Here is a 26,252-nt window from a genome sequence, read left to right on the forward strand (position 1 = left end):
TTTTGAATAAAACCTTGCCTATGTCGAAGACGATGTGAATATAGGTATCTCTTCTTCAGGAGCAAAAATGTTTTACTCTCGGAAACGACAGAATATGTCACATTATCCTCGAAATAGTTAAAGGTTTTTAAAATATATGCCGATTTAGGACTGCGTTTTCGCTTACTTCTAAATTTTACATTGGCATGTTTTTCTTCCATTTAGATGTACATATTTATTAAATAAGAAACTTTCTTAGGGAAAGGCTACATAAGCGAATCATTATGTGCCTTCGTACATTTTTCATTTGCGTTCTATTTATCTGTGCTCTCTTCTTTATTAGCAATGTAAGTAGTACATGTACTTTAAAATTAGAATGAAAGCAACATGCATTTATAAAATTTTAATTGGCAATTGTTTTTAAAGTAACATTTCCCAAGTTATCCTTTATGTGTGTACATCTTTAATTTACTCTATATTGCATATGTACGTAACCGGTTGTAATTTTGAAACTCTAGATTTTATAGAATTTTTCATCTCATTTCAGTTTGAATAGGTTCTCATCCTAAAGAATGCTGCTTAGCTAAATTACTTTGAAATGTGTACCAATATCTCCATGCATTCAGAGCCATTTTCTGTAATTACAGGGGCGTTGTGTCGGTGACTTTACCAATGATTAACGTCGACATAGATCAGTGTGACGATGGAAACCGTCTATCTGCGTTCTCATCATCTCACCACTGTGATACAGCAACAACACAGGTTCGTTTTATTGACACTTGAGTTATAATTATTTAAGAAAGTATTAAGTACCAGATATAACTTTGTTCAAAAATGTATTCTTTCCTTAACATATCTCCATCTTTCAATACACTTTAAAGAAGTATTTCATACGTTTTTTGATTCACACTTAAGATCTTAAGTTGGTTAATGGAAGATAAGAAAAATGCTTAAATTTTAAACTTTAATGAGAGAAAGGTTCTACTATTTAATAGTTGTTAAGGATTTGCAAAGTATTAATGATTCAAAACTAAAGCCATTATGTGTTTCCTGTTACCAATTACTAGAATGTATTGAATTTTAATGCGCCTTTGTAACGAGAATCCGAGTTCTAATGTGGAGTAAATAATCAAGTTAGTAGTATAAGCTTTCCGTTTCAATCCTTATACTTTTTACTTTGAACTGTTTTATAATAAGTTTAACTTATAATGCTTAATAGCGAATGTATGATCACTATGCTATTTTTCCTTTTCATTTTTTCCTTTTCTAAATTTATTTTAGACGTATTTATTTAAACTATATATTTACAGACAGAGTGAGAGAAAGAAAGAGAGAAGATGAAGAAATAACTAATTAAAAACAAATTTAAATTACTGATTTAAACATTCAAATAAATAAACATTATGGGCAGTTGCAACAATAATTAGAAGCAATTTATTGAATTTAAATTCTTTATAATTTCTTACTTTTCAAATGCAATAAACATAGGTTAAAAAACAATTGAATAAAATAGAAATTCTTACATATAATTTTATACGGCTAATAATTTAAAACAAAAGGAAAAATTTTTTTAAACAATTAACAAATAAACATAATTTCAATCCGAGAACAACAAAAGCTATTAAGCTAAAATAATTTTAAAAATTTGCTATCTAAATAGCATCAACTTTGATCTTTTTCCAGGGAACTGATAAGATTGATCCAGTTCACACTGTTCCAATATCACGGAGTTTATTCGAATTACTCTCAGAATTTTCATCCATCAAATTCAATTTCAGTAAATTTTGAATTGTCTGCAAATATAACATTATTTCAATATGATAATCATCGCTCACCATGGACTTTTAGATCTCCAGACGTATTTTCATTGTTTCCTTGTCGGTGAAGAATTTCTATCTTGCTGATCGCCCATTGTGTCTGTGTGCCCTAATGCCTCTTGTAACAACTGCAAGCTTAATTTTCATTGCAAGCCATTTTTATAAGTCCACTGCAAGTTTTAAATTTTGCGTTTTATCTGATTTTTCTCTGATCTGCTGATAAATCTCCGATTATTTCGTGTTAGCTCGAAATGTGGTCCAGACTTCAGTGCATTTTGAAATGTTTTAAAACACCAAAACTGGCTAAATGTTTTGCATCAAGGATTTTCTTTTTTTTTTTTTGAATATTTTGAATACTTTCATTATCTTTAAAATTGCGAACAGCTAAATTTCGAGCAGAACTAATCTTTAATTTGTAGCGTCTTCCCATGTTAATTTGAGATAGAGATCTTATAGAATCATAAGGATTTTTGATCGCTGGAGACGTGAAAAATATGCACTGCCTCGCTGGGACCTGAACCTGGACCTCTCGAATACACCCGAATGCGCTAGCGTTACACCATGAAAGCATGCTCGAAGGAGGGAGAAAATACGTTATAAACTGTTAGTAATTTTGATAAACAAGTAAAAATTTTCAAGTGCAGACGGTGAATTTTGTGATTTTACTTTAAAAAAAAGCACTACAAGAAAAAAAATCGATGTTCGCATTGTAATGATAGTTAGGTGAGTTATATGCTGAGATGTGAGCAAAAATCTTGTATTGGGGTGTTGAAGAAACTTTTGTCGCCGGCTAGGTGACTTTAAAGCGAGTTTTCTTGAAGCTGCCAGAAGTGCATGAGCAAATCTAAATATAACGATTACATTGGAGCCAAGAATTAGCTCTGTTATTCAATTCACAATCGTAGGAATGTACTTAGCTCTTGCTTGGAGATTATTGATTTAGACTTCGCTGTGTGAGGTGAATTTGGGAATCTATAATATTCTTTGATTGCTAAGAAGAATTTGCATTACCTCTGTTTTTTACTGAGCTTTTCATAGCTGTTTGCCTTGTCGATGAGCTGTTGTTTATTTCCATGGAGGGTCAATTTATACTTGTTTATCTGACGCTGTTTAAAGTAAATCTCTACGAACACGCTTCTTGCAACAATATCATCATGCTAATAAAATATCAGAAAATAAATCTGCTGACTTAAATTACTTTCTAATGCGAACTTTAATAAAATATTCTTTAATAATTTTTCCCCCTAAACCTCAGGCAGCGATTGTTAAATAAGTGGTAAAAGATGGAATTCTCTTTGGATAAAACTGCACTAGTTATTAACTATGGGGCCGAGTTGATCCTATACTACTGAATTTTGCATGTAAGTTAGGAACATTTTGCGTTGAAGCACAATTAAAATATTCCTTAAACTACCTCACAAAAATTTCTATCTTATTTAGATAGTCTGATTATTAGAAACATATGCCTAGTATTAACAGTTAAGTTTTTAGAGACATTAGGTAATTTTTGGAAACAGGAAAGATGAAAAATATGCCACGCCTTCGCCGGGAATCGAACCGCGGACCTCTCAATTACGCGCTGAGCGTGCAACCCACTATACCACGAAGGCTCGCTAAGAAGGCGGGAAAAATACCTTATAAGGTCATAAAGCTTATAGTCATTTTTCACAAACACCCTGTATTACATACAATCTTTCTCTGCCTGCATATATATTTATACATGCGTGTGTGTGCATACGCAGTGATCCCTTTGCCGGCGTCAGACTATCGAGCTGTTACGAGGTGTCAGGCGACATGCTTGACATTACAAAAGAAATAACTTGTTCGAAAATGTCTCCAGTTGACATTAAAATGATCATAACTGCACAACCAGCGTAAAAAAAATTTAGCGATCTGCACTGTGTCTGTCATCAAAGCCACTCGATTTCAGGGGTCTGACCGTTGATTCTGCAGCTCCCTGATATCATCTTTAACAAATCAGAGAATGTCAATAAACCGAAACTTAAAAAGGAGTCACTAATGCAATCTGCAAAATGTCCCAGACAGAGCAAACAGATAGAACGCTCTGAAACTCGACTTGAGAGACTCTTGCCGCAGATAAAATTCTCACATAATGAGGGCAATAACTGTACTTACCTTTGACATAATTGCTCCCATGCATTCAAATGTTGGTTATAAGTTAGTTGTTTTGATATTGGTCATAGCTATTAAATTTTATTATAATATCATAAATTTATAATAAATGTGTTTTAGTTCAATGTGAACCGTAATGCGCAGCCTACATACAAACCGCAACACAACTATGTGTACATATATAGCATGTAAAATTAAAAGTAAACTGAAATCAAAGCAAGGCAATTCCTCAACAATATTAATAATTGCATCATTGTAAAATCTAAACAATTCGAAATAAAAATGATCATGGTAATACAAGCTCAAAAACTAAAAATGCAAAAAGGGAAAATATATACAAGATCATAAAAATAAAAAATTAATCTCCCTTTATTGAAACTCCAATTCAGAAATCGTCAGAGGGAAAGGAATTAAAAGCTTCATAGAAGTTGATTAATAAGCTTCGAAAACGTGTGCATGTAAGCTAAGATACAGAGGGACAAAGCAAAATACTAATTTGAATTTACAGTAGTCTCTTCATTCTTTGTTTTATTTGGATGTTTCCCCTCTGCGTTCTTTTCATAACGCTGCTTAATGACGTAGGTAATTTGCAAACTGAGCATCAAACCAGCAATATCGCAAATTTTAACAGCCAATAAAGAGATTGCAAATCAAAACCTTTTCCCTTTTGAAACAGGCCTCCATCTTGAAATACGTCCTTTTTTGCTTTCACTTCTCTTGCTAACAAACGTGTTGCTTTTGCTCTAGTCGAAATTTCATTTTAAAAATGTAGGGGTACCGATGAAAAATATTTGTCTAACTAGGAATAAAAAAAGTATTCTAATCTCGCCCTTGACTACAAGTTTCATCATTCCATTATGCATCTGCAACATATCTATATAATGCCAAAATTTCTACATATTATTTATTAGATATACACTGCCTTCCAAAATTAAGCACGCGAACTTAAAATCAGGAAAAATGGGAAAATAAAGCTTTGTAAAGCAAACAAACAAACTAAACTTACACTATTAAAGTGTGTGATCACTCCGAACCTTCACGAAAACTTTACATCAATAGTTTATGCTTTCAATGAGGTGATCAACCATCGAAGATGCTAGCAATGGCCATTCCTCCATTTACGCAGTCTTCAACTGCTTGAGACTGGCTGGAGGAGATAAAAGTGCAAAAACAGCACATCTAAGGACATCCTAAAAATCTTCACTGCTATTAATATCGGGTGATAATGGCGGCCACATCATAAGAAAATGTCCTTACTCTCCAGGTAATCGTTAACGGTACTGGCTCGATAGGGAAAGGCATTATTATCCATTAGGAGGTAATCAGAATCAACTGCTGAAGCATATAGTCTCATAATGCGGTGTAGGACTTCATTCCGATGCTGCGCAGCTGTAACAGAATTGTCCTTAAAGATGTGCAGCTGGGCACGGTTTCCAAAGAAATTCCAGCCAAAACCATCACGCCGCCGCCTCTGAATGCGTGATTTTTGATGATATTATAGGCCTGATTTCGAGTGTTTGTTCTCTTCTGCCTCTGACACTCTTATCATCTATTTACAGGGCAAATATGGGCTTACCTGTGAACAGGTCTTTGTCATAATCTGAGACAGTCCTAGTGAGATCGTGACAACACAACTTTAATCTTGGCTCTTCGGACTGGACGGTTAGAGGAATATAAGCACATGGTAAACGTGCTGCAAACATGAATGTAATAGCTGTGGAGGTTGCTTGTCGATTCTGTTTGGTTACTGGAGCAATATATGATCTGCAAAAGGGCTGGTAACACTTTGTAGACCAACTACAGTTCTCCGGGCAACTATTTGACTTGTTTAGAATGGTTTCCAAATTCGAGATATTACCGAATGATCAAAACTAAAGAAACGAATTATATCTTTGCACAAACATTTTTTTTTTGTCATTTTTGAAGTAAGACTGCGTATTTGAAGGTGATTTATTTACTTAATAGATTAACGCGAGTTAAAAGTTGAGAACCACAGGACAACCAGATTTATATGCTGAGAAATGGACGGATGATGCGTTTACAAATGCAGTGAAAACGAAACCGATAGTAATGTATCTTTCTAAATTGAGCAGTCTCGGTTTGTTAGACAGAAAATTCAGAATAAAAGTATTGGAGATTTTACTGACATTTCGAAGTAGGCAGTAACACAGAGAGAAGAATTTCTGCTACATTTTGTCGTGTCTTATGGTGTGCAGTCTAGAATTCTCTTTTTATTACGGAAGGTCAGCGTGTCCACAGAAAGCGCAATTAATTCTCAGATTGGTAGAAGATGAACTTTTGGAGTACACTGATTAGCTAGTGTTTCAAATTCTATTGTTTTACACGAGTCAGAAAGTGTTGGTTCTGTTCTGCAGGACTGAGTAAGGATACAAGAAGAGTTCTCGAATAATCTCATTTTGCCCGGGCGTCCCATATAGTCCGCTTATAATATAATAATTTACGTACGGGCCTAGGAAGATGTTTATTATTGCTTTACTATTGCTTTTAATAACATCGGGAATATTTAATTTTCTCAATTTAAGTAAATCTGACTTTTAAGATATTTATTCTCTTAAACTTTAGATCATAGTTTTATACTTGCAATTTTCTTCAGAAGACAACGTCGGTCATGGTTCCAATTTTGTTACCTTTGTTTCATTATTATCTTACTTTCTTTCCCATTACGTACACTGAAATTTATTTTTTTAAATTTCTTTTTCTTGTGCATTTTTAGTGTGTACCAGTACATGGAAAAGGGTTTCGGCGAGGTGCTTACAAATGTTTATGCAAGCCCAATCATTACCCAGCATCTACAGAAGCTCAACGCCGAGGCTCCAATTACTACGATGGTGAAGTTGTAGAAAATGCCTATGTTGAAAGTGTGCTTTTAGGGCCGAACAAAGTTTCAAGCAGTTTCCAGTGCTTGCCTTGTCGAGTTGGTTGTGACGTCTGCATAGGCGACCAACCGTGTTACGTTGAATACGATCTGATGTTACGCAGTCTTGTTCTTTGTTTCCAGAGTTTCTGCAGTACCATTGTTATCATACTTATCATCGTTGTTTTCTTTTTGCGGAAGAAAAGGGTAAGTTATAATACGTATTATATAATATCAACTACGCAAATTTGCTTCTTTACGGCAAATTTAATTCTTGATATAATTCTTGAAATTTAATTCTTATAATTGAATGCTTGGTTAAATTTAAAGCATCTGTGTGTGACTTGTGGTAGGAAAGGACTTTTCACTGCCACAGTCAAACTGTGATGCAAGTGCAGCACACTGATTCAACACAGCAGAAAAGCTAGGTAAAAGGGTGTAAGTTTTTGGACTGCAAACAACTGAAGAAAAAAGCAATACAAAGATAACCATTCTGAATAAAATGATTGCAATGTTGGATTGTGCATTGAGTTGTGTTTTGAGCTGTATTTGTTCTCAAATAAGTATAGAATGGAAAATGTTTACAAATTCAAAAGTATCAAGTTATGCTGCAAGACACTTTGTCGTTCAATTTATCACACGAAAGGCAATACTTTGGGGGGGGGGAGGAAGCTTTAGTTTTTCAGAATTTACCAAATTCTATAGCAGAATTAAAGTAAATTTTATTCTTGATTTTGTGAAAAGCTTTATTAATTTAATCACGAAAAAGTGTGATTTAACACTTTAAAAATCTGATATTTGATCCTTTTCATGAAATTAATCTTAACAGCGAAATTCTGCCATTCTTTAACGTATAACGGTTTGCGTCACCTACCACCCTCTAGAACGCATAGACGAAACTCCTATGCCGTACGGATACGTCTGCAAGTGTGAGCACTTCATCTCCAAATCTGGACTCTGTAAATGCTGTAAAAGATGTGAAAAAAAAAGGATTGATCAGTCCGAATTTAGCGTGATTGAACTGTTTAAATGAAAGTGTTTGAAAATTTTATTACGCTTCGATTTTTTTTAACCGTAGGACGAATACAACATTTGCGTGCTTGATAGTAATAGACTTAACTGTGAGATAAAATATTGAGGCAGAACTATACTGCTTTCACTTTCAGTTTGAGTCTATTTTAGTTTTACGTAATAAGGATGAAATGTTAATTAGGCGGAGGCTTTAAAAATTGTAATATAATGAAGAATTATGAATTCAAGCGCGCTTCGAACACAATAATTCTGAGTAAAATTACTGCTTACTAATTCTGGAACTGGACCTAATTCTGCATAATACAGTGTTGATCAGAATATTAGATTAATGGAGCCAGCTAATCAGTAGTTTAGCATATTTTAACCGGATATATGGCTCTACCGTGCGTGATGAGACTTCACATATTGTTCTAATTTTAGAATTATGCTGCCATGGAAAATGAAATAGCGACTTAATTTGAAAGTTAAATTTTACATGCTTTTTGTAAATCGCCAGTTATAATTTTACACAAAAGAACTAAGCAGTTTCTAAATTTTTTGCAGATTAAATTTGCATTTACGCTTTTAATAATTTAGCTTTTTTCATATATTAATCTATCATGTTTACTGCTGTTTTAGATTTTCTCCACTTCAATGTGGGTAATGCTAGAAACGATACTTGTGGGGGCGCTTCTCCTCTATCAGACGGTAAGTCAATGCTAAGGTATATTCTTAATGCTTAATGTTAAAGCATTTTGATCTTGAATTCTTCTTCATTGTAAATACATATATTGTGCAAATTTAGCTTTGAAATACTTACAAAATCTTTTTTGTAAGTCGTAACAAGACTTACAGATAATATCATATCTAAGTAGAAATCCGATGAATATGAGTGGTTAATAAATAATCGAGCAAGGTCATATTCAGGGAAATAAAAAAAGTCTAACTTTTATAATTATAATGAATGAAACATTCACATGAAATAAATATAAAAATAAAAACATTAAACGATGTATCTAAATTAGCAGTATTTAACGACACTAAGATTTCCCAATCATTTAACCGCCATAACTTTCAAATCAAGGAAAATTTCTTAATAAACTCAAATAATAAAGAATCAAAATTTTTATTAAAACATTTTAAAATGATGAGGACAAATTCTGAATGAAACAAATATGCGATCGCAAGAGGATAAATTATAAAAAATTTGATTTTTTAAATAAAAAAAATAAGGACAAATTCTATATTAAAAACAATAGCCAATCTTATGAGGACAAATTCTGCATTGAAATAACAATAGCTGATTTCCCGAGGACAAATTTTGAAACGTTTAAAAATGACAAGAGCAGGTTCTATGTTTAAAAGACATAAAGCAATCTTACTAGGACAAAATCATATTTTTCTATTAAAAAATGTATAAAATTAGATGAAGATAGAAAATAAACATAAAAATGCATTAAAGCTCAAATGAAGATAAATTATAACTTTCTAATTAAAAAAATGCATTAAAAAGACGTTAAAAATAAGAAAATCGGATTTCTGAATAAATTTTAGCTAAATACTTTAAAACCATTTTCTCGAAAATAACATTTACAACTTCTTCAGGCAAGTCCGTTTTAAATGTAATGTCGCAGTCTTTTATTTTATCAGTATATTCAATTATGAAAAGTCTTGAATGCGTTTGATTTTTGGAAACATCAATCCAATCTATAACATCCTTCAAGAGTTCTGTAATAGTTTCTGATAATTTTTACATCTAGTAACTAATGTTAAATTTAATTTTCTCGAGTTCTTTATCATGAAACTATATCCCAAAATTTGAAATTCTGATTTTTTTTCCAATTCAATTTAGAAACATTTTCAGTCATAAACTTTTCATATAACATATGATACCTAGATATGGCATCCCAATGAATTAAGTGTTCATTCTCCATGCGAAATCTTTCTGATAGTCTTTGAAGATGACGAAAAATGATGGCACAAATGAATGGCACAAGTATTATGCCATTCTACACTGTCTTTATTTTCTAAGATAAAACGCTCTGATGATGTCTGATATTTTGAAGTAATAATCCAATAAACAGCATTTTCAAAACTTCAAATCAGGCTTTTCGATAATTTATGTGTTTCCGAAACTTCTGTCCAATTGATATTCATTTATAAGCTGTCACTTTTAAGAAGGGGCTCTTTTCAGTTTGCAATCATAACATTTATTATTAAATTTTTCTTTGAAATTAAGATTGTAATCCCCAATTTTTATTTCTCCAGTGGCTTTATCAGAGAGATTACCGTGACACTTTGTAATATAATAATTTCTTTTCCCATCATCTACTGCTAAGTTAGTTATTGTTAAATTCCATATTTTGACTGTACGTCTCAAAGTTCTCAATTTAAATTTTTCTAGTTTCAGAGTAAGATCCCACGATGTTGAATTCTTCTATTATTTATTCACAAATATTTTTATTAAATGCAATTTTTATAATGACCTAATGCTCTCGTGTGAATACCATCTTTTAAAATTCAGTTTTTGTAATCTGTAGGTGATAGTGATTTTTTATTGATTTTAATCGAATCTAAATCGTGTTCATACTTCTAATTAAATTCACTGCTCTATAATACTCATTTTTATTAAACAAACGATCTTTATTATCTTCAAATGAAATTTTGATTTTAACGACACATCTTTTTTTAAATCTTTTAATTTCTTAGTTATAACCTATTTTGTTTTACAGATGTACAATTTCGCTTTTAATCCAAAGAATTCTTTTACAATTACTCCATTATTTTCATCTTTCATTTCCTTTAAAACCTTCTTATTTACTTGAGGAATATTATACTTATTATTTTTGGATAATCAGTCATACCTTTCATATCTTCATAAAAATCATGAGTTTTAATAAAATATATGAAACTATCTGAATCCATATTTTCAATATATATACAGTAGTATAATATTATCCGAATATTTAGATTTCATAATATTATAATGAAAGCCATACATTAATTTGTTTTGATAAATATACTCATTCCAACATAGATTAGCTTATTAAAGGTCACTGAGGTTTTATTCATACTGACACCAACAAAAGTTTCATCAAATATAGTCCTCCATTTAAAGTTTAGTTTAGTAATTCACTTTTAGCTTTTTCATAATTACAGCATAATTTCACATCAGTTCTGTTTCTAATGTTTTCCATTGATTTTCCAAACACTGAATAATTCATGAATTTAAAGAAGTCTTTTTCAAAATTTAGTTCTCATTTCTGTATTCACATCTATATATATCTTTAACCAAGGATATTGTTTAAATTCTAATACTCTGTGATCCTTTTCCAATTTTTAGTTAGTAATTTAGCTTGCCTAGAGCTATCTGGAATTATATTTTCAGCCTCTAAAGGCATATTGAAATGTTTATCATGTAGAGGTTTTGGAAATTTTAAATCAACTTATGTGTACCCAATATCTGAGTCATACGTTTTATTAAATCACTTGCGTTAGATATCATTAGCATTTGTTATTTCCATAGTACAACTGCAGACCACATTTGTTGCGTTACATCATCTGTTAGAGACATAGGCACAAAATACTAGGAACTACCGACTTAGACGCCTAGCTAAACAGTAAAATAATTTTATAAGATTCCGCTGCACTCTGTTCTTTTATATTGGGAAATATGAAATAGTCGGAAGTAAATTTTAAAACTGCTTGTTAAAGAGATTCACTTAAAAAGTGAATAACATGCAAATGCTTGAGATCAGAAATACTAACTGCAATTTTTGTTGTTACAATAGGTGACTTTAGATAAAATCTGGTATTCAAAATTATATAATGTTTATGTTCTTAATAATTGCAATATGTAATTACTGAAACATAATTGAAAATAGCATTATTTTCTCATATTATTAAGGAGTAGTTACCATAAATATTCATTTCAGGTTATAATTCGTTATTTTGAGCCAAGTGTAACAACTTGTATGTTAGAACCATGGTTCCGAGGTTTGGGCTTTGCTATTTGTTATGGAGCTATTACTTTAAAAATATACAGGTAAAATTTCATTGAACAATGTTCTCATTTCAGAATTTACGGAATGTATATATGTGTAATATGTCAATGTACATAAGCGTGAATTCTTATTGAACTGAATGTTCTAAAACTGATTCAATAGAAATATTCAGATATATTATTATGTCAAACCTTGTGATTATTGAATGCTTTTGAAATTGCATCTTTATATTAATATATTGTATAAATTGTGGAAATCAGTGTTTCTCAAGCTGCTCACCCTTCTAATTCTTTAATTAGTAAAACTAAAAATATTTTTGCAAACATTATGAAGAAGATGTAAGCAAACTGAATTCGAGACGATATTGCTTTCATTATAATTATCAAAATTTTTCCATATGAAGAACAGTAGAGTAGTGAAGTTCCAGATTCTAAATTCAAAATAAGACTGTTAGTAATATCCGTATTATAGCTTGGAGTATCCTTATTTGCCTGAAAAGAAATTTTATTCGCTGTTAGAAAAATATATTCTTGGTAACATGCAACATCCATATGCAGGATACTGACCATCTAAAACAGTTACATGTATTTTATGTCATTAATAGTTGTTTGTCCTCTAATTTAATACTAGACGCTACAAAAAAAAGTATCTTTATTCAAATTTATTATGCTGTTATTTTTAATATCATAAATCCGTGTTTAGAAGAGAACTACTAAATACTGATGTTCCTATTTACCCATAGAATCCATTTCTTTTCCCAGTTAACTATGAGATATTCATAGCACAGAATCTATGAATGCGTATATAGTAGTTCGAGAATGATATAAACTGCACAAGCGAATATAAATGTGGTTGCGTGTTATACAGCATTATCTAAGTCTTACATTATCATTCTTCCGCTACGAATATGGCTTGGGAAACACTGGTTTGAATAATGAAACACTAGTAAGATTTTTCTACGTATTTTACTCTAGGATATTAGCTGAATTTCAGACCAGGAAAGCTCACAGAGTCTGCGTCCGCGACAAAGACTTGCTCAAGTATCTTCTGGCAATTATTATGGTAGTTATTGGATATCTCCTAGCATGGACTGCTGTTATTATAGACAACATGAATGAAGGTTATAGCGTAGTAGCTCACGAACAAACTCCAATGGGCCTCAAATACGTCATATGCCGAGCACTTTGGTGGGACTACGTCACCGAAGTTGGTGAGACGACGCCATTTATAAACTCAGTTCGTTGAAGTTCTACATTGTTTTTGAACTAATATATTAATACAGCTTGAGTTATTTCATTCTGTTATTCTGGGTTTTACATTCTTTTAATAAAAGGAATTTAATCTGCGCAATACTGTTGATGAATTCCTTTTAATAACATGTTTGGAATGGAAATGATTTAACTCGAGCTGCCTAAATCACGACATTTGAGAGATAGTGTAATTACTCGTGGTAAAGATAATTTGCTAATAAAACATGCTAAAGCAAATTTGCAGGTATCTCAGAGAATAATGTAATAAAACCTTGTCAGCTACTGAAAAGGAATAAAACGAAAAGAGAAATTCTGCATTCAAAGGAATGACTGAATTTCTCTTTAGGGTATTAAAAATAAAATAAAAAATATAAAAATCTGAAAGGTTTCAGATTTTAAATTACGTCCAAAGGGGCGTTTTTTTAACATTTTGTCTGTTATCTTTATTTATTAAATATCATGTTCTTCGCACTTAAACCATAAAATTAATTTCAAGAGCAATATCGCGAAATAGTTTTAAATTGAGCATATCTTTAGAATTTCTGATACAGAGTCTCACACTCTGGAGATAAAAATGTTTTTTCTGTACAACGTTGCCATTTGCTCGCTTTGGAATCCTTGAGTTTGTTAATCAAAAATTCGTTAAAGTTTTACAAAATATGAAATCAATAATGAAACAAATTCAAAATTTCAAATTTGGGCTTCCACATGTCCATATTCGCAGTAGGATTACGCCATTCAGAATTCGATGGCTCTATGTACCGTTGTTTTATCACAAGGCGAGAAATATACATACATTTATGCAGATTTTTCATTATTTAATTTCTTCAAATATTATGCAGGACATTTGGTGGCAACAGTTTGAAGAGTGAAACGGGCATTTATAGTGAACCAACGCAAATTCCCAAAACGAAAACAATAGTCCTTCAGGGACATCCTCCAAATGATTCTTTCTTATCGACAAAATAGTATCTTTTATTTCCGCGCATTTAGGAATTCTTCTGTACGTGAAGTTCCCCGTAACCCTTAATATTCCACGTTCTTGACTTTTTATGCCTGCAGTAGTGTCTACAAAACTAAGAAAACTATATTTTCCCTTACAAATAACAATTTGCATTAACTCGAAGTCAGTCTGGGTTCTTTATCAGGATAATCTGAGAAATATCTTGAATATTCACAAAAGTAGTAGCTTGCTAGTTGATACCCATTTCTAATTCACTGAATAGTGTTACTACAATAACAGTAGAAAAGGTTTGGTACACTACAGGTACTTCGATGTATGCATTTTGATTCTTTTCTTTTTTTAATATTATTAAAGCTAGTTACAGATATTCGGTGTATTATGTATACAAGAATATGCAGCTTTTACAGTTACACGTATAAGTTGAAAATATAGATATGCCCATTGCATTTCATGAATGTTTTTTTAATGCGGCTTGAAAACAGAGAATGAAATTTGTGAAAATTTGAAAGTATTCTACATATTCAGATAAGTAATTCAAAGCAACCTCTAACAGTGCATATATTTTATATGGAAATGCTACTTTTCGATCAAGATAGTCAAACAACATCTGTTCTTCAGAGGCAATCTGAAGTTGCACATGTGGAGAGTTTAAGTTCTTCTCTGTTAAAGCTTGTAAGATCCACTTGCTTATCTCCTAAAAGTGACAACTGTACGTATAGTAAGTGCGTGTAGGAACTACATAGGAGAAGGGTTAAAAGTACCCTTTATTAAGCTCTTTAATATTCACAATGCGTCGACTTGAAGCTAACACACTACGCCTCACTCGGGCGGTAACTGAAATAACAAGAACTGAAATAACTGAATAACAACTGAAATAACAAGAACTAAACTAAAAAATTCGAAAATAATAACAAGTAGTAGAAATTCTCTACAGGGATTAGAAAACTCATGTTACTTAAAACCACGTCAAAAATCTAGTAGCAGCAAAGTAAAAGCTGTTACGTAAACCAGCAGTAACTGCAGAAATCGAAGCTCACGCTGCAGAGGTGACGGCGAATGCTCAAACTCTCTAATTTTCCTTCTAGAACTCAGTATTTAAACTTTTTCTCCTCAAGGTAGAATTTGCATTACGTCACGCGTGCTACCAAATTTAAAATATAAATCCCTACAGGTTAACACAACCGATTAATTTACTTTATCGAATGTGAAACAGGAAGTGCAAACCCAAATATTAATTCGCTTCTTAAAACCAAACAGAAGCAAGGATCAACTAGTTTAAGATAATAAAAGAAATTAATGAATGTGAAAACTTATGACCTATCAACTGAAGACTTGAACTGCATTATTTCGAAAGGAAAAGCTCAAATTTGTAATCGAGAAATCACTATAAGTGCTGTACTGAGGAAAAAACTAATGAAAGAAAGTATTTTAAATACTACAGGGTAAGAGAAATAAAAAAACATGACAATTGTTTCTCTGAATGTTAAACGCCCCTGATACAAATTTATTCTGTTCATTAGATTAATACATCTAATGTGAATGAGTATAGTCTACTCCCAATTAACCAGGGGAACGCGGATTAAGCGGGCATTGCCTAAAAAAAGCTGTCGAGTCGTTAGTTTTTTTGGGGCAGGAGATGTGTAAAATAAGCAATGCCCTCCCTGGGACTCGAAATTGAATTTCTTGAACAAGCACCGGGTTTGCTACCGTTACCCCATGAAGGCATGCTGGAAAGAAAGAGAAAATACCTAATAAAAGTTTACTTTTTGTAGAACGATAAAAACATTGCTCACATAAATCATAAGAATAACGCAAAAAATCTGCGAGAAATTCAAAAAGAAGAAGAAATTGTGCCAGACAGCATTAATGATAACAGAAGAAGTCACGTTATTTAGGAATTGTTTTTACAGTTAACAGTACGTAATTTAATTGCTTATAATTGGTAATATATAAAGAGTGTTATATCGCCTAAAAATAAATTGGCAAATCATAACAATAAAGTAATCGTGTAGCTATTAATATTTTGTTTCCCACTGAGCAAAATACAAGAGTAGTTTAAACAGAAACATTAGTCATTCGCTTTTGAACTGGGTTCTTCTTTTAAATGATGATTGAATTAACGTAACTAAGTGAATTTATTCTCCAAAATAAACTGCTTACAAATTTAGTTAAATTGTTTGCAGCATTTTTCTGTTAAACATAGATAATTTCTCTTTTCTATGTTTTTTCAACCGCTGTTGGATTTTAATTTCGATTAACATTGAACACATTCCTCATTATTACACCGGCTAGTTGGAAGTCTGTTGCAGATAAATATTTATTTGGAAGTAAACACTCTAATGTGAAATTTAAAATTAGGCAAAAAAAAAGAAACCTTAGATTGGATACATTTTTTGACTAAAACTTCATAGTTTTTGGGAGTGATCAGCCGCAGGTCTTTTCCTTCAACAGCAAAATTTTTATTTACTATCTTCGCCAATCTAAGGTTGTTTTCTTGCCTGATTTTAAACATGTGAATATTTGTTTGAGAAATATATTGTAGAACATATAGCGTTTTAATTGTTTTAGAGTTACTGATCCAAATATACTTTATCATTATCACATTTCTTTTATATGTTTTTTGCAGTAATGTATCTGCTTTTTTACGATCATAATACTAAAACTATATGCATTGTAATCCAGTGTTCAAAACATAAAAAGCGAACCACTGTTAGAAACCGTTAAGCAAGGTATTCAACTGAAAGCAAAATGAAAAATTATAAGGTATTTCTCCCGCCTTCTTGGCGTTCCTTCGTGGTGTGGTGGTCTGCACGCTGGGCGCGTATTCCATAGGTACGTAGTTCGATTCCCGGCGAAGGCGTTGCTAATTTTTCAACTTGCCTGCTTCCAAAAAATACCTAATGTCTCTACAAGATTTCTAAACGTAGCTCCTCATTGTTTTCTAAACAACAAATGCAATTGTCATGATATAAGCATTCAGAAAACAGCATTTTCTTGTTTGTATAGAAAGAAAGGAAACAAAAGTAAGGGTCTTTAACTTTAATCTAAACAAAAGTAAGGGATGCAAGAGAAGCCTAAGTCCTGCAACAGTTGGTGGAGAAATTTCTGCCTTTAAAAGGGATACAAAAATCTGGAGCACTTTAGGAAAAATGCCACTTTGAACGAAAGATGGTGCTTGATCGTTATCTCTTTTGAAAATAATGCATTCGTGGAGTATTTTCAGAGGAAATCTGGACCCTACTGTATGCTAGACGTGGAGAAAACTACAAAACCATTGATACTGTCAGATCATTCTTCTAATGAGAGTAAAACCTAAGGTTCAACAACATTCATACAGCGGTTTCAGGATGGCCATTGAAGAGTTCCGTTCTTTTTAAGGAAAGCGATTTAGAAATCGACCGCTGTGGATTTTTGAGTAAACATTTCAAAAGAAACCACTTCTTAAAATTTTAGACTCAAAACTGCATAAATTCTTCTTAAAGGTTTGAAGTTTATAGCAGCTCCATTAAATTTACAATTCAATTTCGGTGATCCTTATATAATATCTGAACTCATGGAAACATTATGGTATTTATTCTGTGAAATGAGCTTCTTGCATATTTTTCAAACTGAACTGTGAAATTTCGAATTTACCAGTAGAAAGAATAGATAAATAAATCTTATGTTACTTATGGTTAGTTCTCTGATAATTCTTTCAATTTTATTTTTGATAAAATTATACAATAAACTTCTGCAACATAAAGCTTTCCACTGTCATGATAACCTGTTAATTTTAGTAAACAATATTATTTCTAATCCTTTCTATTTTTCTCTACACATTTAATCTTTCAAAGAATTCTTCCTTGTTTATTTCTATTTTTATCGTTAAACCATAGGAAAAGTATGAATGATATACACATCGCCAGAAGAATCGATTTTTTCCCACCAAGTATTATTGTTCTGTTACAAAACAGGGTTATGCACGAAAGGTCGTCGCAGGACCAAAGTTTAAAGGATTAATTGTACTTTTCATCTGCTTGGTGTCCAGAATTTTCTTTACAATTAGTCATTTTTTACCATAGACTTCTAGCTCTGGCTACAGCTTTCCCATAGACTGATTATTTTAATCGTATGAAAGGAAAACCTTTCATACGATTAAAATAATCAGTGCTACCATCTGCTACCACAGTAACTGATATTACTCCAAAATATTTAATTATACCACATAGTTATTTGCGATAGCTGTTAGGTATAATTAAAACTGTTTGTATCATTAACAAGCTGTTCTTATCCATGTTCGTAAGCTGCAGATACCTTTGCTTTCCTTTCATACGATTAAAATAATCAGTGCTACCATCTGCTACCACAGTAACTGATATTACTCCAAAATATTTAATTATACCACATAGTTATTTGCGATAGCTGTTAGGTATAATTAAAACTGTTTGTATCATTAACAAGCTGTTCTTATCCATGTTCGTAAGCTGCAGATACCTTTGCTTTTGATATTATGAGTTATCCAAAAAGAATTGCTCTTCACAGACAAGCTAGCATATGGGCACACCGAAATTTACACATCGCAGTTATTACATTACCAGTGGCACATTTGTAATTACATAACTAATGACCCGATTATCGACCTAATTTGCATTTGGCAATCTATGTGACTATTGGTGATGAATGTTTTGATTCCCCCAAAAATTGAGTACAGTATTTTTTTAGTCTTTCGAATTCGAAATATTAATGGAAGACAATGACTTCAACATTATTAGTCGGTGTCTATTAAAATTTACTAATTTTTCATCTTGTATTCAATGTCTATTAAAATTTACTTTACTCATTTTTCATCTTAATATTTCTTCACAAAGTTTCTCTTTTCTAGTAGCACTATCTGGTAGGGAGACCACTAGTACTCAATTCAACGGGTACTACTTTCGATGCCAATTTAAAGCAAAGCGTTTCGTACTTATTCTGAAATATATATGATGTAACAAATATGAATCTTTGTATCCTTTGCCTGAAATATACATATAACACGTTAACCGTAAATTCGAAAAATATACGAATCGTATTTTTGTATTTAAAACATTTTTTTCTTCTCGTCACTAATTAGATACTTTTAAGTGCATCTTTCCAAAACATTTTTCCTGATTTTCCATTTTATTTATATCAGCTTTTTTTTTTTCCTTAATTACCTTGTAAGGTATTTATTTATGTTAATTAGCCACTTATTTCATGTTACGAATCTTTACTGTCACTTCCTCCTTTCCGTTTTCCTGCCAGAATGCAAATTTAGCTCGCGTGAATTTGAGCGAAGGTTTAAGATTGTTTTAGTCAGAGCGTGTTCCACCTGCTGAAGGCCATGTTACTAATTGATATTCTATAATAGCGTTCCTGTCTACGGTGTTGCTTTAATGCTGCAGATTGTGTCGTCCCGTATCTTTCATAACGGGGGACGCTTTAACGGATGCATTTTTAAATACTTCAAGTTTGCAGGTGTCGCTTCCTGGATCACCCAGCGGCGTATATGAGACTTATTGTTATGTGTAGATAAGTAAACAGAACATATGAAGAGTGTAAATGATACTTTTATTAAGAACTCGGATAAGTTAAACAGAAGGCACTCCTGGTGCTTACAAACCAGACAGCATTTATGGCATGAACTCAAAAGTATAATATTAAATTAAAACTAAAATTTAATTAACCAAAGGCTACGCAGAGATGTTCAAACGCGCAAGTTGGCTCTAACCTACACCGGCGTGATAGTGTAATATGCAACAATAATGCAACGGCGTAGGCAGAAATGCTATCGTAGAATATCAACTAGTAACTTGGCCGTCAGTAGGAGGAACACGTTCTGACTAAAACAGTCTCAAACCTTCGCTTAAATACATGCGAGCTAAATTTGCATTCGGGTAGGAAAACGGAAAGGGAGAAGTGACAGTAAAGATTCGTAACACAAAATAACTGGTTAATTAACATAACTACCTTACAAACTATTGAATCCATGTTATTAATAATGAATTCCATGCATTCGAAAGCTAGGGAATATTTGGTACTAGGAACCAATATCATGTATTGCTGTCCTTTATCACTGTGCCTATAACATACTTTTTATTTGCTTAACTGTAATCTCATTAATTGTCATGACATATAACCCTTTAAAGATTATTTTTCATAGTAACACTAATAGAGTTGTTTGACACCTCCCCCCTTCTTGAGCGAATCTTGACCATTTTTGAAAAATGGATAGAAATGAAAGATGGTATACATACCTGAGGACTGTTTTTAGAAAATAATTTGTTCGTTTACATATTTTTACGAAGCCTCTACCTACTTCCTACCCCCAAAATATTCTGCTAGTTTCAAAAATTTTATTCTGGATTGCAACAGAAAACTATACATAAGAATTAACCGTAACTGCTAGTTTTAAAATTTGTTATATATATTCCACTCCTATATATTTTGTCTGATTTGCATGCAAAATTGTCTAAAATTGGCTACAAGAAAACATTTCTACACTTTAATTAAGACATGATTTGTTTTTCCTGTGCTTTAGGTGAGCTACTTTTTCTTCTATTCGGAGTGTTCCTCACTTACAAAGTTCGCAATGCTCGCTCTGATTGCTTCCACGAAAAGGAAACGTTAGCTTGGTCAATCTACGTAGAAGCACTGGTCTCCCTGCTTATGTACACTATCAGGTACTAATGCAAAGTAAATATTTCAGTATATATATTTATATATATATATGCACACATACATATTATAAAACTGTTTTTTAGTAAATATCGTACTGAGCATATCAACCGAATTTCTTTTAATTATGAATATTAATTTGAATTATGAATGTCATTTAGTAATTTCTCCTTTAAAATAACTTATTGATTTCTTTTTCTTCTCACGTTCGAGATACTAAAATTTAATTATCTGTGACTCATTTTCTACTTGTGCAATCTTTCCACATTTCTCCCATATATTTTTCAGAAATACCTTCATTAAACTATTTGCTTTAAAAGAAGATCGTTCTTTTAATTTCACCTTCCTTAAATATATAATATTCGGGCACGTGAATAAAGTACTTCCTCCACCTAACCTCTCATTTTTATTATTGCTATGCAGTGTCTATAGCTATTTCTTGAATTATTTCAAAATCAGCATCTTCATTACGCTATTTCAGAATATGTGAAATTTCTTCGATGATTAAGTATGTCAAAATGTTTACTATACTGAAAGAAATAAATATTTTCCATGATTTTCTTTATGTGTCACAAATAGAGAATTAGAAATTTTGATCCACATTCAGAAAATATATGAGCATTTTCACAAATAGTTTTTTTATGTATAAGATAAGATGCGTTGCATTATAAACTTAAAATTTAGTGTTTTCATTTATTTTCCAAATTGTTTTTTTTCTTTTCTCAATTTCTTTTACCTCATGAAACAGCTATTCCGTATATGATAAAAGTTAGTTTAAAACCAAAAGCTATCAGAATCTTCGAAAACAAGACATAAACAAAATCAGACTTCTAAAAATACTCGTGTATTTTCTGATAAATGTGTTAAAAGTCGGAACTAAAAGCTAAAAAGCAAGACAAAAATGTTGCATACATTCACATACACAGTTTGACTCAGAAAGGAAAACACTAGAAACCCCATATCGAATATGACACCGACATCCATCTTCTTTGAAACTGCAACGAATGAAAGTGGCAAATGGTAAAAAGAAATGATTGTTTGTAACAAATATTTAACTGAAAATAGTTTGCAAAACACAACGGGAAAAAACGAGCACATTTAAGTAGAAGGTCATATCAGTTTATCCTATATTTGACCATATCGGCTATAGTTTTGGAAATACCATATGATTCTAATATAGTATATTGGTTGTAAGGTATTTCTCTCGCCTTCTTAGTGAGCTTTCGTAGTGTAATGGTCCGCACACTCAGCGCGTAATTGAGAGGTCCGCGTTTCGTTTCCCAGCGAACGCGTTGCTAATTTTTCATCTTGCCTGCTCAAAAAAATCCTAGTGTCTTTACAAGGTAATCCCGAAAGAATAGCTATAAATTGAGTTTAAAATGTGTCTCCTTACCTAATGGCAACCTCATTCAGTCACTTTGTCTGTTTGCAATGGAAAAGTATACAAGACAACTAATTTAGTTTTAAAAAAGACATAATATCAAGAAAATCAGTGGAAGGTTTGTCTAGATCTAAAAAGAATGAGATATTTTCTTTGGTTCTTGGATACACAAAATAGTCTTGCTTGTTAAGTAATTTGGAAAGCTGAGCAAAAACTGATGAATGGATTGTCCACAGAAACCTATAAGGAAAGTTACGGTAGCTGGAGAACAAAATATATCTAAGGAGAAGATTTTTATCAGACGAAAATTTTCAGGCCATTGTTGTACATCAAATTAGAATCTAGTCTGACGAAAGAATTTAAGGCAATTTTGAATAAAAAAAGACTATTCTTTTAAAATAAAAGAATAAAATGAATTAAAAAACTATTTATATAACAACAGCTCTGATTTCATCTAAGGAGAGTTTGACAGCAGAAATTTTCAGCTTTTCCGATGTTTAATGAATACACTTACATCTCTAGATTATTCTTGTTTGTTTCACTTGTCTAAAGCCTTCTTGGCAAACACAAGTGAAGAACTATTCCCAATTAGTACAGGAATACGTTTTAATAAGCTGCAGTGTAATATGAATATCAAGATTCAGTATCTATCTTTCGAAAAAACTTTATAATTTAAAAGTAGAGCAAGGAGAAAGGTTTAGCAGGATATAAAAGTTATAGAAGACAGATATCATGGAAATTGGGTTATCCACATAGTACTCTCTGAAATGACACCTGATACTGATGTCAATTTAAAACTGATGTCAATTTTGACAACATGCATACGTATAACTTTATATACGATACTTATACAACATAAATATATATAAATAGGCGTAATGCTTATATTTATTCAGCAGAAAATGCATATGACTGTAAATATACGTCACTCAAAGGAATCCATTAGTATGATGACAGTGTTACCGTAGAAACCGTAGAAGCTAGACATAGCACGAGTAGAATATATCTATTCAAAAATTTTATTTTATAGAATTCCGTGGCCGATATCTTGGTAGCAATGAGAGCAAATCACACCCACATTAATGATGCAATATTAAAAGTCACAGACAGAAGGCCATCTTAAATAAAAGCCTGCCTCTTAATATATACATAAGTAGTGTTGCTAAGGATTTCTAGAATGTTTTTTGTATAAGTTACAAAATTAAAAAAAAAAAAAAAAAATGAAACTCAAGCGCATGTCGTTAAGCCTTAAGCGATAAAAGATATGACTTGGCCCATTCACTTTATATTCTTCTCTTAGAATTCTTACAAAGATACAGTCGAACCCCACTATAACGCACGTGGCTTATAAACGAACCCCACTATAATGCACGTGGCTTATAAACGAACCCCCAGATATAACGAATGGATCTTTTGGCTCTGTGCAGTGTCCTATACATCTAACATATAAGGTATTTTCTCCCTCCTTCTAGCATGCCTTCGTGGTGTAACGGTAGCACACTCGTCGTTTAATCGAGAGGTTCAGGTTCGAGTCCCGGCGAGGGCACTGCACATATTTCACATCTCCTTCAAGAAACCCTAATGACTCCACAAACGTTGTTTTATACTTCTATAGCGAACCTCCAAGGGCGTGAAAATCGAATATAAAGAACTGATGTTGAAAAGTGTTTCTGAAATCCTTTCCGCTAGGCAAATATGATAAATTTATTGTTAATGTAGTAAATAAGAAAAGAAAGCAAAATGTATTGATTTAGAGAAATTTTTTCAAAGAAAAATTATTTCTATAATTACAATTTCTAAAAAGTAGATTTCTTACTGCTCTGTCTATTTCTGAATGTTTAACTCTTGTTTTTTTTCCCTTCCTTCCTTACTAGATAAAGTTGCCTTTTTACTGAAACTGAAGCTGAACCCCTATTTGGAAGCTGAAATTTTGCATGTTTGACTTATATCATTAACACTACAATTGGGCTTAATATCTAAAATTAGAACTGTCAGAGCCCTATGGAATGCCACTAGGATAGGTAAACAAAATTAAATAAATAAAATAATAAATAATAAATAAAAAAATAATAAATTAAATTAATAACAAGTAGTTAAATAATAAATGCTAGAGCTCACCTTATTTGCAGCTCTGTTTGAAATTACAATTTTACTCAAAATCTCAGAAGTACCGAAACTAGGCTCCGGTTAGCTCTGGATGAATTTATGCCCTATTTTACAGAACAGAACAATTCACTTATCACTCTCTAGAAATGCATCTAAGTCTTATGGCCTTGATAATACTCGCGTTACTTTTATAGTGGTGTTAGTAACTTATAAACGAGAAAATTATTTTCCATTTTCTTAAAAAAATTACTAAACACTCTTATGTGTAACTTAGGGTAAAAATTAGGTAATAAAAGTTGTGTCATTTATTTTCGTGTTTCTAAGTAATAAATTCATTGATGTAGCTTGAAATTAGAGTTACAATGAAAATTTTTATGCACACTCTTTCAGGCACGTTGTGTGGTCCAATCTGTTGCCTGATTACATCTACCTTCTATATTTCCTTCGCTGCCAGTGTACGGTCACTCTCATCTTATTTTTCATCTTCGCACCGAAAGTAAGTATAAACAATATAAACGCTACCTGTACATATTAATAAAATCAGATATTATAACTTCGTATAATGTAAATTAACTGTCTATATATACGAATTCTGAGTGCTGAAATATATTTTTTATATTATTAACATCCATCAGTAGCCATGTGACTTATTACTTAGGTAGCTCAACCAGGGTTTGTTTTTTACGCTACCTTTTATGCTTTTATGGGTATAATATAAAACGATATATGCGGTGCAAAAGCGGGTAACAACAAGCCCAAAAAAGTTACATATTTCACTAAAATTATCTCCTCCATGTCTTCGATTCATATTCGTCAGTTTCTTAACCTTTCTCTGCAAAAACTCCGGTAATACCGTAAAGTAAAGAAGCATTTCAGTGATCGATCATTGTATAAAAACTGTTTATTATCAATATAAAATGTTCCTTTAACAATCTGAACCTGCGTTTTTTTGGAGTAACATAGTTTTAGACTCAAAAAATATTTTCCTTCGTAAATACCTAATCTTGTAATCATAATTTTCATATACCAAAAACGATAGTTGCATGACGGGTTCTGCCCGTGATTTTATTATTTCTCAATATAATGGCAACATAATTCTGCAATATCTGCTGTCAATAATTTAATACACTCTAGTGTTCGAGTAAAGTTTTCAAAGCTACATAGCCCTATATTTTATTTGTTGTTAATCAATAATCTTAACATTAGGTACAAGTTTATTAACTTTAAAATTCAGTTGTTTTTACATTTTTCTGAAATATTACTTGGAATTAGTCCCAAGACTTATTCTCGAGGCGGGGTGTTTGTCATATTTAATTTCTAAAAACTGACATTCAGCAGCTGCTTTACTCTAATTGAATTCATTATTCACCCTTCATATTCATGTTTGAACCATTTGTTTACTAGTAAAGCACACCTGTGAACCGTTTTTAGAATAGTACTCCCCATCCTTTTACCTGTGGTTTCACGGAATCTTGAAGTACGAATAATTAATCTGGTAAAACATGACTGTTTATAACAAAAGTCAAGACTTGAATCAAATCTACTTTTGCACCAATAGGATTTTCTATTTAAACTTTAATAAGATTTACAAACTCAAGTTTTATGATTGAAAATAAGATCATGAGTAAGTAAAAATGAAATACGTTTTACTTCCCTTTTTCACATTACAGCAACATCTTCTAGACAGCTCCAGTTTCAAAAAAGGAGTTCCATTACCAGTGAAATATGTTTGATTAACCATAATATTACATAAACCATCGCTCAATCTAACTTTTCTGTTCAGAATAAGATTTCATTTTGATAGTTTTGTCTTTAAAATTTCATTGTAACTTGTGTTATGCAACAGAAATTATATATGCTTCCTGAATGCCGCAATGAAAGATTCGAATTTCTATGCTTGCCGGTCTCTGTAGGTACTCTACTGTTCAAAAAGGAATTAGAGTGAAATAAAAGTTCAGTAATTATTTAATTTATTATTAAATAATTTGTGTTATCTTTTTTTAACATTTATACGTTATTTTAATTGTGTGAATTTTAAGTGTGAGCTTTTCACGTGG

The 26,252-nt window shown here is 31.9% G+C and overlaps 1 protein-coding gene across 2 annotated transcripts in view; it reads left to right on the forward strand.

Moving 5' to 3' along the window:
* LOC118194612 (metabotropic glycine receptor-like) overlaps nucleotides 1–26,252 on the forward strand; it is an 83,029-nt gene that overhangs the window by 44,293 nt on the left and 12,484 nt on the right. For both annotated transcript variants that reach the window (XM_085808880.1, XM_035365787.2), the window contains 7 exons: nucleotides 627–741; nucleotides 6,664–7,011; nucleotides 8,455–8,523; nucleotides 11,751–11,860; nucleotides 12,794–13,029; nucleotides 20,572–20,713; nucleotides 24,586–24,691. In XM_085808880.1, coding sequence (XP_085665006.1) covers nucleotides 627–741; nucleotides 6,664–7,011; nucleotides 8,455–8,523; nucleotides 11,751–11,860; nucleotides 12,794–13,029; nucleotides 20,572–20,713; nucleotides 24,586–24,691 — 1,126 coding nt within the window. The remainder of the gene's footprint in view (nucleotides 1–626; nucleotides 742–6,663; nucleotides 7,012–8,454; nucleotides 8,524–11,750; nucleotides 11,861–12,793; nucleotides 13,030–20,571; nucleotides 20,714–24,585; nucleotides 24,692–26,252) is intronic.

Source organism: Stegodyphus dumicola, chromosome X2, assembly GCF_044657685.1.
Source record: "Stegodyphus dumicola isolate Sdum_Otavi_A_Nest chromosome X2, ASM4465768v1".
NCBI classification, from domain to species: Eukaryota; Metazoa; Arthropoda; class Arachnida; order Araneae; family Eresidae; genus Stegodyphus; species Stegodyphus dumicola.